At 44.1% G+C, this 16,741-nt stretch overlaps 1 protein-coding gene across 3 annotated transcripts in view; it reads right to left on the bottom strand.

The window, feature by feature from the left end:
• Window positions 1–1,319: 1,319 nt before the first annotated feature.
• Window positions 1,320–16,741, bottom strand: part of ANAPC2 (anaphase promoting complex subunit 2) — a 40,121-nt gene continuing 24,699 nt past the window's right edge. Inside the window, exons 12-14 of one of the 3 annotated variants that reach the window (XM_043980925.1) lie at window positions 15,897–16,135; window positions 14,954–15,176; window positions 1,320–1,435 (exon numbers count right to left, since the gene is read on the bottom strand). In XM_043980925.1, the coding sequence (XP_043836860.1) occupies window positions 14,964–15,176; window positions 15,897–16,135 (452 nt within the window). In that variant the 3' untranslated portion in view covers window positions 1,320–1,435; window positions 14,954–14,963. Of the gene's footprint in view, window positions 1,436–8,603; window positions 10,159–14,665; window positions 15,177–15,896; window positions 16,136–16,741 lie in introns of those variants that run through there. The other 2 variants (XM_043980926.1, XM_043980924.1) reach the window with 2 other exon arrangements.

The raw sequence follows: 16,741 nt of genomic DNA, 5'->3' as shown, positions 1-16,741 counted from the left end.
CGATGGAGAGAGGGTTCATCAGTAAAGGAAGCCTGACCTAAGGTCCCTTTGGAGAGGAAGAGGAGAGAGAGGAACCAAAAATAGACACTAAGCCCTGCAGAGACTACCAGGTCTTCTGCCCTGAGCTAGGTCTCCATCACTCAGTTTCCATATAGTTGGACCCAGTGCTTTAGGGCACCATCCATGAAGGTTGGGGAGCAGGCCCACTTTCCCAGCCACCCACTGCCCAACTCAAGGACCAACAGGACCCTGCACTGGACATCTAGCTCAGAAGGGTATTTCTTCTCCTTCTCTAATACACACCCTCAATCCCCCAAATCTGCCCTTACCACCCCATGTTCCTTCTTCCCCCATGTATTCCCCATACCAGTCCTATGTTCTATCCTGTGTTCTCTCCAATCTGTCCCTTTCTTTTTTCTTTTTGTTTTTTCTGCAGGGCAGTGAGGGTTAAGTGACTTGCCCAGGGTCATACAGCTAGTAAGTGTCAAGTGTCTGAGGTCACATTTGAACTCAGGTCCTCCTGAATCCAGGGCCAGTGCTTTATCCACTGTACCACCTAAGCTGCCCCCACATTACTTCCTTTTTTTTTTGGGTGAGGCAACTGGGGTTAAGTGACTTGCCCAGGGTCACACAGCTAGTAAGTGTCAAGTGTCTGAGGTCACATTTGAACTCGGGTCCTCCTGAATCCAGGGCCGGTGCTCTATCCACTGCACCACCTAGCTGCCCCCACATTACTTATTTATTCCAGATCCAATAAACCTCCTACACAACTTCTATTTCCCTCCCCTATATGATCCCAACATTGCACCCCCATATTACCACATACCAGCTTCATAGTCTATCTCTGCATCATACCATACTCCATTCTGAACAGCCCAACGTAATGCTCACACCACCTCCATGCAGCCTCTCTGCATAAGCCTAATCCTGCTCCTATATTCCATCTTCCCAGATAATCCAAGAGCATCCTCAGATTCCATCTCCGCTAGATCCCAATACCTTCTCTACCTTCCATAAATCACCCAGTCCTCCCACAACCGCCTCTTCCTCCCCTCAGATATTCCCATATTTCTCTACATATCTTCCCCTCTCTAACCTCCCTTCTCTGCACATACTCCCTCAAGCACAGTACATGCTGCCAATGGCACCCGATCCCCGCTCGGAGGCCCCCATATTGCCAGTGCGCAGTTTGGTTGGGGTGCCACAGGACCCAGTCTCCTCCTGCCAGCCCTGCCAGCCTTGATCTGGGAGCCCCTCCTCAGGTCCTGGCCCAGCCACACACACCTCTTGGTACGAATGATGCTGATGACTACGAGGAGCAGGGCTGAGAAGCAGCTCACACTGACACCTCCAAGGACAATGAGCAGGGCGGTCAGGGCCTCTCGGCTGATCCCCAGGCCACACTCACAGGGCTTTCCGTCAATGGAGACAGAGTCTAATGGGGAAAGGAAACAAAGGGCAAAGTGGGGGTCGGGGCAGATACTAAAGGGAAGGATGAAGGAGAGGGAGGGACACTGAGGAAGCCCCTTTCCCTCTGAGGAATTTCTTATCTCCCCCATCTCTGAGGGGGTGCAGGTCATGTAGGCTTTCTCCTCAGGGGGAATAGGCTTCATCCTTCTCACCTTCCCCTCTCTAGCCCAGGGATTGGGGAGAGGAACCAGCAGATGCCACATGAGGCTTAGCAAGGGTAACCAGAATCAGGAGGTCATGGGTCAGGAAGCACAGAAATTAACCCTTTCTCTGGCCAGGCTGGGCAGCCAGGAAGAGGGAAGGATAGAGGGAAATAGAGAAGCTTCCATAGAATTTGGAAGTGTAAGGGACCTTGAAGATCATCTAATCCAACATTCCTTATTACACGAATAACGGATCCTAGGCCCAGAGAGGTTGAGTAATTTGCCCAATGTCACACGGGTAGGAAACAGCAGAGCACCTGCAGCTGAAGAGATGCTGACAGCCAAGAGTAGCAGGCATGGGATGCTGCCAACTAGTCCTGAGGGAGACTGGGGTTGGGGGAACATGTCCAGCCCCCAGCCCCAGTGGACAGCTCTGGGCAAGGCTGGGTGGGCGGAAGGTGCTGACCTCACAGTGGGGGCTCTGAGTTGGTCTAGGGTAGGAGTGGGGGGAGGGCCAAGCTAAATCCCTTGCCCCCAGTTCTGGCTGTCCTGCCTGGCTGGTCACCTGTAGGACTAGTCCCAGAAAGTAGGCAATCTCATACCTGTCGGCCCGGTTCCTCCCCCCCCCCCGAAAAAAGGATGAGGTCATTGTGTACTTCCTTTCCTTTTTTTTTTTGGTGAGGCAATTGGGGTTAAGTGGCTTGCCCAGGGTCACACATCTAGTAAGTGTTAAGTGTCTGAGGCTGGATTTGAACTCAGGTCCTCCTGAATCCAGGGCTGGTGCTCTATCTACTGCACCACCCAGCTGCCCCCATCGTGTACTTCCTACCCAACAGATTCCACTTCAGAGGAGAGCTCAGGGCAAGGAGAAGTGGGGGAGGGCATGGACTTCATTCTTCTTCCCATAAATCATGAGTTACAATGAGAGTAACAGTCCTGTTCCCCCATCCCCCCAAGTCCTTCCCTTTCCAGCATGAGACACTTCCTCCACATGAAGCAGCCTAGGGAAGGGTACAAGGGTTGGCCCCAAGCCAAGGGGGACACAGTGTACCTGCCTATTCTTCCTGCCTCATACAGCCCCAGCTAGGAGCTGCCAAGTCTGGGACAAGAGGACAATTGTGGGGATCTGCCCCCAGCCAGCTGGCTGGTGGGAACTGGCTTGGTGAAGGAAGAAATCTGGATGGTCGAAGCCTCCAGCATCACCTCAGAGCAAGGGTAGAAGGGAAGAAATAGTCAGGGACAGGGAGAAGTGGAAAAGGTGGGGAGCTGGAGTGGCCAAGCTTTAAACAAATTGTCACCTGATTATTAGGAATTCTCATTTCACTGAAGATGTGTCAGGGTCTAGGGGTGGGCTGAGTCCTTGGACATTCTGCCCTGTGGCCTGGGTGTTTAGCATAGTCCCTAGCAACATAGTAAGAGTTTAATATGCTTCTTGACTGACTGACCTCAACTAACAACATTGTAGGAAGACACCTGCTTATACCTGCTTCATCTCACACTCTGGACAAATTGGAGTCTTCTGCCCCCAAAAAGGCATTCTGCTTTCCCACCTCCATTCCTTTATACTCATGCTGCTCCCAAGGCCAATGATGCCCTTCCTTTATCTCTTTGCCTATTGCTTCCATACCAGACAAAATTCACTTCCATGAAGCCTATCCCATCAATCCTCTCTCCTCACCAACCTTCCTTCTATCATGCCTTCTACATGGTTGTTCAAAGAAGTGGAAAGGTCTTGATAAATAAACTCATACTTAGGAGTTAAATATTGGTCGTGCTAACCATTCTATTATCTCCTGAGGGTATTTTATGTTAACATTATTTATTTGCTACATTGAACATAACATTTTAACACATTCTGTAAACCCGAAGAATTTCTTTTTAAAATAGTATTTTACTTTATTTTTTCTCAATTACATGTAAAGATAGTTTTCAACATTTATTTTTGTAAGATTTTGAGTTCCAAAGTTTTCTCCTACCCTCCCAAAACCAGCAAGCAATCTGATATAGGTTATACATTACAATCATATTAAAAGGAATTAATTTCTAAGGCTGGAATTAAAGTAACCAAACATAAGTCAACAGAGAGAGGATTGGATACATAGGGGGTAAGCAATTACATCCTTTCCAGGAGTGTCCCAAATCATACAACATATTCCTAGTGCCTCAGTTTTTTCACCTACAAAATGAATATATATATATACAGGGTTGTTATAAGGAAAGCATCATTTAGTAAACTATAACACTTAAATACTTTAAAGAACCTATTCATTGCCTCAGGGTAGGTACTACTCTTACCAATGCAGGATGCAATCCCTCCATGACTTAGAAAGGTTATCTTCATGAGTTGCTGGCAGTGAACTACTTTAAACAAATTCAATTTAAGGTCCTTTTTTTTTTGGGGGGGGGGAGGTGAGGCAGTGAGGGTTAAGTGACTTGCCCAGGGTCACACAGCTAGTAAATGCCAAGTGTCTGAGGCTGGATTTGAACTCAGAACCTCCTGAATCCAGGGCCGGTGCTTTATCCACTGCGCCACCTAGCTGCCCCAATTTAAGGTCCTTTTAACACTGGAAAGGGATCTTATGGATTACCTAGTCCAATCCTCTTGTTTTCCACAAGGGGAAATTGAGGCCCAGGGAAATAGAAAGTGTTTGGTCCAAGGTCACATAGTATAACATGATGATCATATTAATATAATAATAATATATAATACTGGGTAAGGAAATGCCAAACCCCTCCAGTATCTTTGCCAAGAAAACCCCAAATGGGGTTATGAAGAGTTGGACATGATTGATATGACTGAACAACAACAACAATATATACTAGCTAGCATTCATATAACACCTACTATGTACCAGGCACTATGCTAAGCCCTTTAAAAGTATTATCCCAGGGGGCAGCTAGGTGGCGCAGTGGATAAAGCACTGGCCCTGGATTCAGGAGGACCTGAGTTCAAATCCAGCCTCGGACACTTGACACTTACTAGCTGTGTGACCCTGGGCAAGTCACTTAACCCTCATTGCCCCGCCAAAAAAAAAAAAAAAAATTAGCTCAGTGGATAGAGCACCAGACCTGGAGTCAGGAGGACCTGAGTTTAATCCGGCCTCAGACACTTAATACTTACTAGCTGTGTGACCCTAGGCAAGTCACTTAATTGCCTCACAAAAAAAAGAAAAATATTATCCCATGCTTACTGGACAAGCACAGGTTCGGTGTGTGTGTAAAGAAGGGATCCTGAGGACCATCCTCTCAGACCACCCTTTTAGCAGCACAAGGAAGTGATTTGGCTTCACAACTCCATGATGCAGGAGGCGAGGCACCCTTCCTTCATCCTAACAAAATGCTCCTTTGGGTTCAGCAACAGTTTCTGGTTTTGTACTTTGATGGTGAAGTGTTTGCATATTTCAATATGCCGTGGACAAAAACCTTACTTACTAGAGAATGTATATTTTATGATGAGAATGTGTATCTGCTCTGTTGGATATAATCAGAGAACTGAAAAATAATTTATCAGTCATTTTTTTAAAGAATTCACGCTTTGTGACCGAACCATCTCGAATGCCCCCCTTTTATTGAACACATGCCTTTAAAAAAGGAACATTATAGATATTAAATACTATGCAGTCAAAAAAAATTATCCTATTTTGCAAAAAAAAAAATTTTTTATTTTTAAAAATTAAAAAAATATCCTATTTGATCCTCATAACAACCCAGGGAGGTAGGTGCTCTTTTTATCTTCATTTTACAAATGAGGAAAAAACTGAAGCAAATAGAGGTTAGACTTGCCCAAAGTCACAGAGCTAGTAAGCATCAAAGTCTTCATTTTGAACTCAGGTCTTCCTGACTACAGGCCAAGCACTCTATCTACTGTACCATCCTGCTGCCCCTAGTTAGGATCAGAAGTGGGACTTGATTGTTTTTGGTGAGGCAATTGGGGTTAAGTGACTTGCCCAGGGTCACACAGCTAGTGTCAACTGTCTGAGGCTGGATTTGAACTCAGGTCTTCCTGACTCCAGGGCTGGCGCTTTATGCACTGCACCACCTAGCTGCCCCAGAAGTGGGACTTGAACCTGGGTTTTCAGACTCCCAGTTATCATCACTACACGAGGTCATTCTTCAATTGCATTTCTCCTGAGCTGCCTCACAGCTGACCTAACTAAAAATATCTACCTCCACTTAAGAGTTCTACTAGGAGTGAAGGGAAAGTTGACCCAGGGAACAAAGTCCAGGATGAAGGTGGTGGAACAATTTGCCTTCCCACCCTGAGCACAACCAAACAAGAATCCTAGAGCATCCTGTTCCTCGAAAACAGGAAGTGATTATGGGTGTGTGTTAATGTTACAGTGCTCACTCACCAAATCTGGAACAAACTTTCAGGTGATACACCTGGACCAACCACCCTCTTCAGACTTTGGCCACTGAGAGTCCTTGAGGTATTTGAGCACACTAATCAGCTAGTCAATTGTCAACAGGTATTATCAAATGCTTACCATGGGCTTGGCACTACTGAGTGCTGTAGACACAAAAGCAAAAAAAATACAAAATGCATGCAGTGGACAACCTTGGTGTGTTTTTTTTGGGGGGGGGGGCATTTATTTTGTATTTAACTAGTAATTTATATCTTGTGTCCCATATTGGAATGTATCTCCCTGAGGGCAGGGACTGGTTTGTTTTTGTTTTTACTCTTGTCTCTCCAGCACTTAGCAATGCCTAGCCATCACCAGTTGTCTTGACTTTTGTCTTTTTTGGGGGGGAGGGGCAATGGGGTTAAGTGACTTGCCCAGGGTCACACAGCTAGTTAAGTGTCAGGTATCTAAGTCTGGATTTGAACTCAGGTCCTCCTGAATCCAGGACAGGTGCTTTATCCACTGCATCACCTAGCTGCCCCTTGACTTTTGTTTTTGTTTTTGTTTTTGCAGGGCAATGAGGGTTAAGTGACTTACCCAGGGTCACACAGCTAGTTAAGTGTCAAGTGTCTGAGGCTGGATTTGAACTCAAGCGCTCCTGAATCCAGGGCCAGTGCTTTATCCACTGCGCCACCTAGCTGACCCCCCTTGACTTTTGTCTTACGGCTGGACTTTGATGACTCTGGAGGAGATATTGAGGCTGAAGGTTTTGTGCAGCAGCACTACCTCACTTAAATCCAATTCCAATGCAAGTCAAAGCATCACTTTTGTGATGTCACTGGTCTTCAAGAACCAAGAATGAACAACAAAATAGAGAGACAGGCAGGCAGGCAGGCAGGCAGGCAGACAGATGCAGAGGAGATGAAGATATTCTGAAAGGGAAAGGCACTGGGGTGGGTGGGGGGGAAGGCAAGGGGGTCCGGGAAAGGCCTCCTGTAGAAGGTGAGATTCAAGCTAAACATTGAAGGAAGAAAAGTAAGAGTTGGAGGTGAGGGAGCAGAGTATTTCATGCATGGAGAACAACTAGTGCCAAGGTATGAAGTTAGGAGATGGTTGTAATAAAAAAAATAAAAAAATATGTATCCAATCCTCTCTTGTCTTGTGTGAGGAATCACAAGTAGGCAAGTGCAAGTGTATCAAACAGCAGATGGAGGGGAGTAAAGTGTAAGAACAATGGAAAGATAGGAAGGGCAAAGTTAGGAAGAGCTTTAAAGGCCAAACAGGGGGGCAGCTAGGTAGCGCAGTGGATAGAGCACCGGCCCTGGAGTCAGGAGTACCTGAGTTCAAATCTGGCCTCAGACACCTAACACTTACTAGCTATGTGACCCTGGGCAAGTCACTTAACCCCCAGTTGCCTCACTAAAAAAAAAAATATTAAAAAAAAAAAAAAGGCCAAACAGAGGGCTTTCTATATGACCCTGGTAGTAATAGAGAACCACTGGAGCTCAAGCAGGGAGATGACAGGTCAGACCTCCTCTTTTACAAAAGTTTTTTATGAGGGATTAAAAGTAGGTGAGTGGAGGATGGATTGCAGTGGGGGAAGAGACTTGAAGTAAGGAAACCAATTAGAAAGCCCACAGCCTGAGTGTGGAATTGCCCAGAGTAGATCATCAACTCAGTGCTCTAACCTAGGACAGCAGAACAGGGTTTACCCAGAAGGGCCTGGACTCCAGACTCATATTCTAGAGCACTCAGCTAGGCCAGAAACTCTGGGGAGCTCAGAGCAAATTGCTAGAAGAATCCTTTTTTTTTTTTTAAGATAAAGAAAGAACTATTATGATCCCAGGAATGGGTGCCAGACACAGAATCCAAAGAGAATGAATTCCAAACTACCTACAAGCAAAGCCTCAAAGAAAAATAGAGATTACTCACAAGATCAATTAGAATTTCTAGAAGAAATGAAGAGTTTAAAGTTTAGAATATTATACATGAAATGAGAATGACAGAGAAAAGAATCAGAAAAGAAATGAGAAATGGAGAGAAGGAACTTGCAAAGAATTAACAGCTTAACACAAGCAAAAGCCTTTCTGAAAATTAGAAGGGACCAAAGAGGAGTTAATGACTCCTTGAGACAACAACAAAAAATATTAAAACAAAGTGAAAAATTGAAAAAATAGAAGAAAAGATAAGGTCTTCCATATTAAAAACTGACCTAGGAAATAGATCAAGAGTTAATTTAGGGTGGATAAAGCACTGGCCCTGGATTCAGGAGGACCTGAGTTCAAATCTGACTTCAGACACTTGACACTAGTTCTGTGACTCTAGTCGAGTCACTTAATCCTCATTGCCCCCCCCCCCCCAAGATAATTTAGGACACATTGGACTAACTGAAAGCCATGACCAAAAAAAATGAGCTTAGATAGCAGTGGGGGGGGGGGGGGGGAGGGCAATAAGGGTTAAGTGACTCGCCCAGGGTCACACAGCTAGTAAGTGTTAAGTGTCTGAGGCCGGATTTGAACTCTGGTACTCTTGACTCCAGGGCCGGTGCTCTATCCACTGTGCCATCTAGCTGCCCCACACACAGCTAGTGTCAAGTGTCTGAGGCTGGATTTGAACTCAGGTCCTCCTGAATCCAGGGCCGGTGCTTTATCCACTGCGCTACCTAGTTGCCTCCTTAGATAACATATTTTAAGAAATCATGAAAGAAAATAGCCCAGATCTCTCAGAATCAAAGAGCAAAGTAAAAATAGAATCCAGTGAGTCATCTCATGAAAGAAATCCCAAAATGAAAAGATGATGTCCAAAATTCAGTTTCCAAGTCAAAGAAAAAAAATACAAGTTATCAAAAAGAAAGAATTCAAGTACTAAGAAACCATAATCGGCATCACACAAGTTTAGTAGCTACCGTTATAATGGAGTGAAGAGCACTGAATATATTATTCCCATACATAAAACATATAGGTTTAAAACCAATAATAACTTACCCAGCAAAACTGAGTATAATCTTAAAAGGGGTTGAAAAAAAGAGGATCTTTAATGAAATGAACTTTCAAGTATTCCTGATAAAGATACTAGAACAAAGTAGAAACCTTGAAATTGGAAAAGAAAAACATAAACAGATAATAAATACCAGTGAGTAATCAGAAAAGACTTTGTAAAGATAAACTAATTGCATTCTAATGGGAAGGGAGGTAGGGTGGGAATGATATATAAACATCTCCTAAGAACTATAATGTCAGAAGTAATAGAGGGAGGCAAATAGGATGGAGGGTCTGGCAGTGCTTTTTATTATATTTTCTTAAAAGAAGAAAATGGAGGAAAGGACAGAGAAAAGGAAGAGAAGGATGAGGGGGTACTTAATCTCTCATCTAACTGGGAACACAAGTCTATAATCTATAAATAAACAAGGAAGGGGTGGTAGAATGAGAGTAATTTGAACCTCAATTACATTTAAACTGGTGGAAGAAGGGTGGAAAACACACACACACACACACACACACACACACACACAAACACAGTTTGATGAACAAATACATTCAACTCAACAGGGAAATAGAAGGAGATCGGGAGAAGGGGAAGAACAAGAAAGACATAACAAAGGGAAGGATTATAAGCAACTCAAACCCTAAGTTCAGAGAAGAAACTGTGAAGCGGAGTTTAAAAGGGAAAAAAAAGTGCATTTAGGTCTGGGTGAGGGGAAGAGAAAACAGCCAGGAAGGGGAAGCTGTTTGCATTAAGTCCAGAGCATAAATACTGAACACATACCTATTCAATGCCCTTCTTTTTCTATGTAAAGAGGGGTGGAGAGCAGAGAAAAGAATGGGATGGAGGGAAATATGTAAAATTTTCAAGTTTTTGCACAAACAAATGCAATATGGCTAAGATTAGAAGGACAGTTAAATGGACAAAAAAACCCCAACTTCCTAACAGGTTTCTCTGATAAAGGACTCATTTCCAAGATAGATAAAGAACTGATTGCTAAATTGGAACTGATTCCAATTTATAAGAATAAGAGCCTTTCCCCAATTAATCAGTGGTCAAAGATTATGAACATCCTTTATAAGGGTGAATGAACTGCATTGTAATTAGAAGGGACAGGGGTGGGGATAACATACAAACATCATCTAAGAACCATGATGTCATCAGAAGTAACGGAGAGAGCCAATAGTTCTCGGGGTAAGAGGTCCAAGCAATCGATTGCCCTGTGAAAAAAATGCTCCAAATCACTAATAATTAGAAAAATACAAATTAAAGCAACACAGAAGTGCTACTTCACAACTATTAAGTCAGCATGGCTGACAAAAAGGAAAACAACAAATGCCGAGGGGCTTCAGGAAAACAAAAGCATTAATAGATTGTTTTGGGGGGTTATGGTTTTTGGGGGGCTTTTTTGGTGAGGCAAATTGGGGTCAAGTGACTTGCCCAGGGTCACACAGCTAGTAAGTGTCAAGTGTCAAGTGTCTGAGGCCAGATTTTAACTCAGATCCTCTTGAATCCAGGGCGGGTGCTTTATCCACTGTGCCACCTAACTGCCCCAGCATTAACAGATTGTTGATGGCGCATACAAGCAATAGAGGCTTACATCCCAAGGAGATCAAAGAAAAAGAAAAGGGTCTTTGAGTAAATTGAGGGTACTACAACTGCCAGCAGTAGTGAGAATTGGGTGAACCACATTTGACTCTATCTTGTGACTCAATTTTGGAGCTAGCTTAGTTTCCTTTCTATTCAATTATGTATCTAGTCCAATTTCTGTCCTGTGAAAAAATTTTATTTAATTGTGGAAATTGATAAAAAACCTTATTGGACCTAGCTGGGAAGCTGGTCTGCCTCTACCTGCTGTTTAGAGACCCTTGACTAAGGACCTAGGTTATGCTGACTAGAAACCTGGTCAGATCCAAAGACTGATGCAAGGAGTTTTCTCACAATTGTACATCTCAAGCAACCCATATGCTTTATCTGAAAACCTGACCCCTTACTGATCAGTTCTGTTTCCATGTTCCTTTGCTAGTTCACAGACACTTGGGGGGAGTGGTACATCTCTTTTTTCTGATTTCCAAGAACTTTACCTGTTCCCTCCCCCTCTCCCAACTTGGAAAGTCTCTATTTTCCTCCAATTATAAATCAGATTACCCAATGTCATATCGTTTCCTTTTAATTAACTGGTCTTATTTGTTTTTAATGTATAAAAGTTGTCTCCTCCTATATTCAAGGTCCAGGCCTAGGCTGAGGAGGTCTGGCCCGTTTGTTGGGCAATTGGCATGCATTGCTTAATAAAGCAATATGCTGGGAAGACTGGACCTTTATCTCCTCAGTCATTTCATCTTTTACCTGCCACATGCTATAACTACAAAAATATTCACAGCTGCTCTTTTTATGGTGGCAAAGAACCGGGAAGGAACTAAGGGGGTACCTAGGATGGTATTTCATGTGTACATCTCTTATGTTCTCATGTTCTAATTTGCATTGTAGCTATTTATCTAAGTGTTATCCTAACACGTTGTGACCTTTATGAGAGCAGGGGCTTAAATCGTTGTTTTTTTTTTAGTGAGGCAATTGGGGTTAAGTGACTTGCCCAGGGTCACACAGCTAGTAAGTGTTAAGTGTCTGAGGCCGGATTTGAACTCAGGTACTCCTGACTCCAGGGCCAGTGCTCTATCCACTGCGCCACCTAGCTGCCCAGGGGCTTAAATCTTTAAAACATTTTTTTATCTCCACCAGTGCCTTGTACAATCCTCTGCATGTAGCAAGTGGGTAATTAATAAATGGTTATTAAATTAAAATGAGTTCTTGGTTTTGAACAAGGCATATGCACATTAAAAAGGCCAGAAGAATACATAAGTAAAGTCAAGCAAGTAGCTGTTATTTTCAGAAGTACAGTTCAGTCACATGGACATATCAAGTGCTTCATGTTAAAACACTGATATGAAGCTAGAAAGTTCATTCTGTACCTGAAACGTACACACAACTGCTGGAAAAAAAAAAATAGGATGGAAAGAGATCAGTGATCAATCTATGATGCCAAATGAAACATTCCAAGTGAAATGTCCTAAGGCAGCCTAATGAGCCTTCAAGGTCAAGATTTTGCGTGAGACATGGATGCTATGAAGAAGAGTTTTACTGCCCTCTGAGATAATCTCAAAAGGTATGGGATGTGCCCTCAAATATTTCTAATTTTTCATATAATCACCTTTAAAAATCTAGAATTTATCTAAAAATTGAAAATATTCATTTCTTCAGTCTTTATCATCATGCAAGGTCAAATGTTCCATTACTTGTTGAGTTGTTTCAGTTGTGTCCAACTCTTCATGACTCCATTTGGGGTTTTCTTGGCAGAGATATTGGAATAGTTTGTCATTTCCTTCTCCAGCTCATTTTACAGATGAGGAAACTGAGGCAAACAGGGTTAAGTGACTTGCCCAGGGTCACACAGGTAGTAAATATCTGAGGCCCGATTTTACTCAAGAAGGAGTCTTTCTGACTCCAGGCCCAAAGCTCTGTGCACTATGGTGCCACCTCATGGCCAAGGTTTGGAAATGCATTTCACTCATTAGGGAAAGAGGAGGGTGAATTAGAAAGATGATAGATGAGCCATTAGTTCTAAGAAAAACAAACTCCAACTAAGGATGTACAAAAGTATTTATAAATCTTTTTGAGGTGACAAATAATTGGAGTCTGAGGGGGTACCCATCAATTGGGGAATGGATGAACATATTATGGCATATAAATGTGATAGAATACCATTGTACTATAAATGATCAAGTGGATAGTTTCAAAGAAACTTGGAACCATGGCGTCACCCCATGTCATGACTTACACTGAATTAGACTTAAGTGAGGGAGGGCTGTGCAAGGTCACCAGCCTCACTCTCTCCTCCAGAGCCACCTGGGGTTCAGTGACGAGATATGCATCAAGACGATTGGAGATGGCCCCAGATGCTTTTTAAGGCAAGGGGGATTAAGTGACTTGCCCAGGGTCACACAGCTAGTGTCTGAGGTGAAATTTGAACTCAGGTTCTCCTGACACCAGGGTCAGTGCTCTATCCACTGTGCCAATTAGCTGCCCCTCACAGAATGAGATAACATAGTGATATACTACAAATGTAATACATGATATCTATATCTCATCCTATACTCAATACATTCTGTATGTATGTATACATATACACACAGAGACATATATAGACATACACATATGTGTATATGTCAATGTATGTATTCCTTTAGATATAGTCAATGAAGACATTTGTTTTGCTTAACTATACATGTTTGTAACAAGTATAGTGTTTTTATCTTTCAGGTGGAGGAACAGAGACATGGTGGATTTTTGACTAAAATCTTAATAGAAGAGATGAGAAAATACCTCCACCTCTTTGCAGAGGCGAGAGGTGCACCAGTGTGACACACTGTACATATTTTCAGACTTTTTCGATGTAATCAGTTATGCTGATTTTTTTCTGCTTCTTTCTTTTTTCTTTTAAAATATGTTACACATGACTAATATAGAAATGTTTTACATGAATGCACATGTATATTCTGTATCAAATTGCTTGCCTTCTCAATGACGGAGGAAGAGAATTCAGAATTCAAAATTTTAAAAAACCTAATGTTAAACTTTTTTTGCATGTAATTAGATTAAAAAAAGAAACTATATGAAAACATCATTATGAGATGGCTCTCTTGGAGGGAGCAAGAGAGGGATATTGGCAGAAATTATGCTGATGTAAAAAAACAAAAGAGCAATTAAAAGCTGTTAAAAAATAAGAGAAGAGTATTTGTGTTTGGTCTAAGGGTGCTACAACATATAGGTAAATGACTGCTGAGTAAGAAGTAAATGGAATTGACAATTTTTAAAAATCTACTGTTGACTTTAAAGCAATATCCATAGCTGCATTTATAGAGCTTCCCTATAAACTCATTTTATATTCTTATGCTCCAATTTGCATGTAAAAGTAGCTTTCTGCCTTACAGGACAACAAAGCCAGACTAAGGAACAAAGATTGACCTTGTTCTACTGCACAAGCCCTAGACTGGAGCCTGAGGTCACTAAAGGCATCACAACCACAACGTAGAACGTAGGGTAAACTGTTTAACCCTATACATTTATGTGGGGATTAAAAACTCTACTCCTACAGTAATAGAACAATCCCAGAAGAGTGAGCTGGGCCCCCCAGGAATCTTCATTCCCTTTATTCTGTGACCCCACAAAGGCCTGGCTCTATTCAGAAGCCCTCACTCCCCAATTAGTAGTGCATGACTACCTGTGGGAAGCTAACAAGTGGTGAGGGTAAGGTAGAGGTAGAGAGGTGAGGGTGGATGAGAGACAGGGCTTCTTAGCTCCTGGGTATCCTCCTAGAATACCTCTGAGTGCCGAAAGTAATGAAATTGTGATTTCAATTTTATAAGGTGGGGACAAGCCATTTCTTTGCCCCATGCTTTGAAAGTTCTGCCCAGTGACCTGACATCATAAGAATGCACTTGGCCTGCTCAGGCTTTCATTCAATCAGGGTCCAAATTGGACCCCGTTCCCAGTGAGCAAAGTACAGGTCAGATATGGTAAAAGGTGCTTCACAGACTGAGGCTAGAATCTAATGGTAAGGTGGGGAAGAAAGAAGTGCCTAGTGCTAGATGGCTTCTAGCTCAGTGTGCTTTCCATGATTGGTGTTCCTTCCCATACTTGTCCCAGGTCAAAAACCACCACAGAAAATAGAGAAATGATTAAAAGGCCAATTTGCCTTTAATGAGCAACAAAGAGTAGTGAATTAATTCTGGGAATCATAGAAAAGGAATGAATGTGAGGTGGCATATCAGAGGAGTGGGGAAGGGAATAACACACATGCTCTCCGTCCTTGTCACTGCAGAAAGCAGAAGAGCCCATAGAGAGAGCCTGACTTGGCCACATCCTCTCTCCTCTCACCCTGGGCTCTGGTCAGTCCCCAGCATGCCTCTCACCATGACCCCACAAACCCCTCAGGTCTCAGATAATGATATGGTTGCAGACCTGCCTCTTGTCAGCTGCAGCTCTTGGGAAGGCGGTAGACACCCCCAGAATAAATAAGTTGTTGGTCTCGAACTTTCTTCTGCAAAAATCCTTGCAACTCCTGCAGATCTATCTCAGTCACCACCGGGCCCGTCATGACAAACATTTTAAGCATGCTGTGGATGCGCTCCAGAGACAAGCTCTCCAAGTTGGTCAGCATGGCCTGGATGTATGTCCAGAACAGCTACAGGACAAAGGGACCGAGAGAATGAGTCAAGGTGCTTCCAAGTGTCTTCTCCCCATTCCTAATCTGCCTCAAGCTCAGCAGACTCAGCATCACTCTTACAGCCCACAGATGTGGAAGGCTGGGCACCATGCCCCAGGGCACAGGAGTTCTGCTACCATCCAAACCTCCTCCTCTCTGTGTCTCCATTTCTTCCTTGGCAAACTGATAATCATGTTCCTTCCCATCTCCCCAGGCAAATCTGGTTAGAAGGAAGGGCTGAGGCTCCTTCCTCCTATTCTCTGAGTTGAGCATCCCATTTTCTCCCTTGGGACCACTGCTTCCCATAGCCAAGGGCCTCTCTGGGAGGCTCCAGGAGGGCTCCTTCTTATGAACAGTCCTCTGGGAATCAGCCAAGGAAACTCCCCGAGGTACACACAAGTGAGTGTTTCCAAGTTTCCAGCACAGTCAGGTCCAAGGACCCAGGAACAAGGACAGTCTGTCTTATGGACTCGTAAATGCTGAGTTGGAAAGCTTCCAGTCCCACCTACTCAGTTTAAAGAAACAATGGCTCCAAGAGGGGAGTGTCGCTGCACTCTCTCCTCTTGCCCTTCATCTCAGCCCTGCTCTCTGTACCCCCCAGAAGAAGTGGGGCTCAGCTCCTGTCCCACCTCCCATGGTGACCCAGCCCCTCAGGAGCTTTTCTCCATGTGTGCCTGGGGGAATAGGTTGGGGACTGACCTGCAGCTCCTCTTCCTTTTGGTCAGCCTGTGAGGCCATGGCTGAGTCACCTTCCTCGTCGCTGTCGAGCAGCACTACCTTGTCTGCCCGGTCCCTGGGCTGCTCTTCCTCTATCACCGAGAAGGTGCCTGGGGGCTCTTCACGCAGCACCCCCTGCTGCAGCCACAGAGCCATCTTGCGCCGCAAGGAGGCCACTGGCACCTTTAGCACCTCGCTCAGCTCCTCCAGGGACCAGCTGCCTGGGGTTAAGGTGAAGCATGAGGTGTGTGTGGGGGGGGGGGGGGAGGAGAACATCTCTACTATCACGGGCCTGGGTCCAAAAGGGACAATGGCCAAACCATCCCCCTGAATGATCTGACCACTACTGTACTGCACACTTTAGGTCTGTCTCTGAGACCTGGGTACTCACTCCAGGAGAAACAGGATGTTCCATAACCAAGTCCTAATTCTGCCATTAAGAGGATGTTTGTCAGCAAAGGCAGAAAGGGCTGAGCCCCAGCAATCACTTTTTCTTTGTAAGAGTCCTAGATCACCAATGGGAACCTAGTCACCCTCCCCCAGCAAAACAGTCCTGCCAGTCCCAATGATACCGGAAGCCAAATAGCAGGAAGAGGAGATGAGGAAATGTGGGCTGGTTTCAGGGAGGCAGGTGTTCAATTTACACTCAAATCCTTCCTTCCTTATACCAATCAAGGACTATTCCGGAGTCCAGCCCCCCCCCCCCCCCCAGCAGAAAATGCTTAGAACATAACAGGTGAATATTCATGCTCTGCTCTGAGTAAGAGCCAATACTTGGTGTTTAGTGAGGGAACACACCGAATTAGCCTGAAACAAAAGTCCCCAAG

Source organism: Dromiciops gliroides, chromosome 2 (assembly GCF_019393635.1).
Source record: "Dromiciops gliroides isolate mDroGli1 chromosome 2, mDroGli1.pri, whole genome shotgun sequence".
In the NCBI taxonomy this organism is placed as follows: domain Eukaryota; kingdom Metazoa; phylum Chordata; class Mammalia; order Microbiotheria; family Microbiotheriidae; genus Dromiciops; species Dromiciops gliroides.
This window is presented reverse-complemented; position numbering and strand designations above follow the sequence as displayed.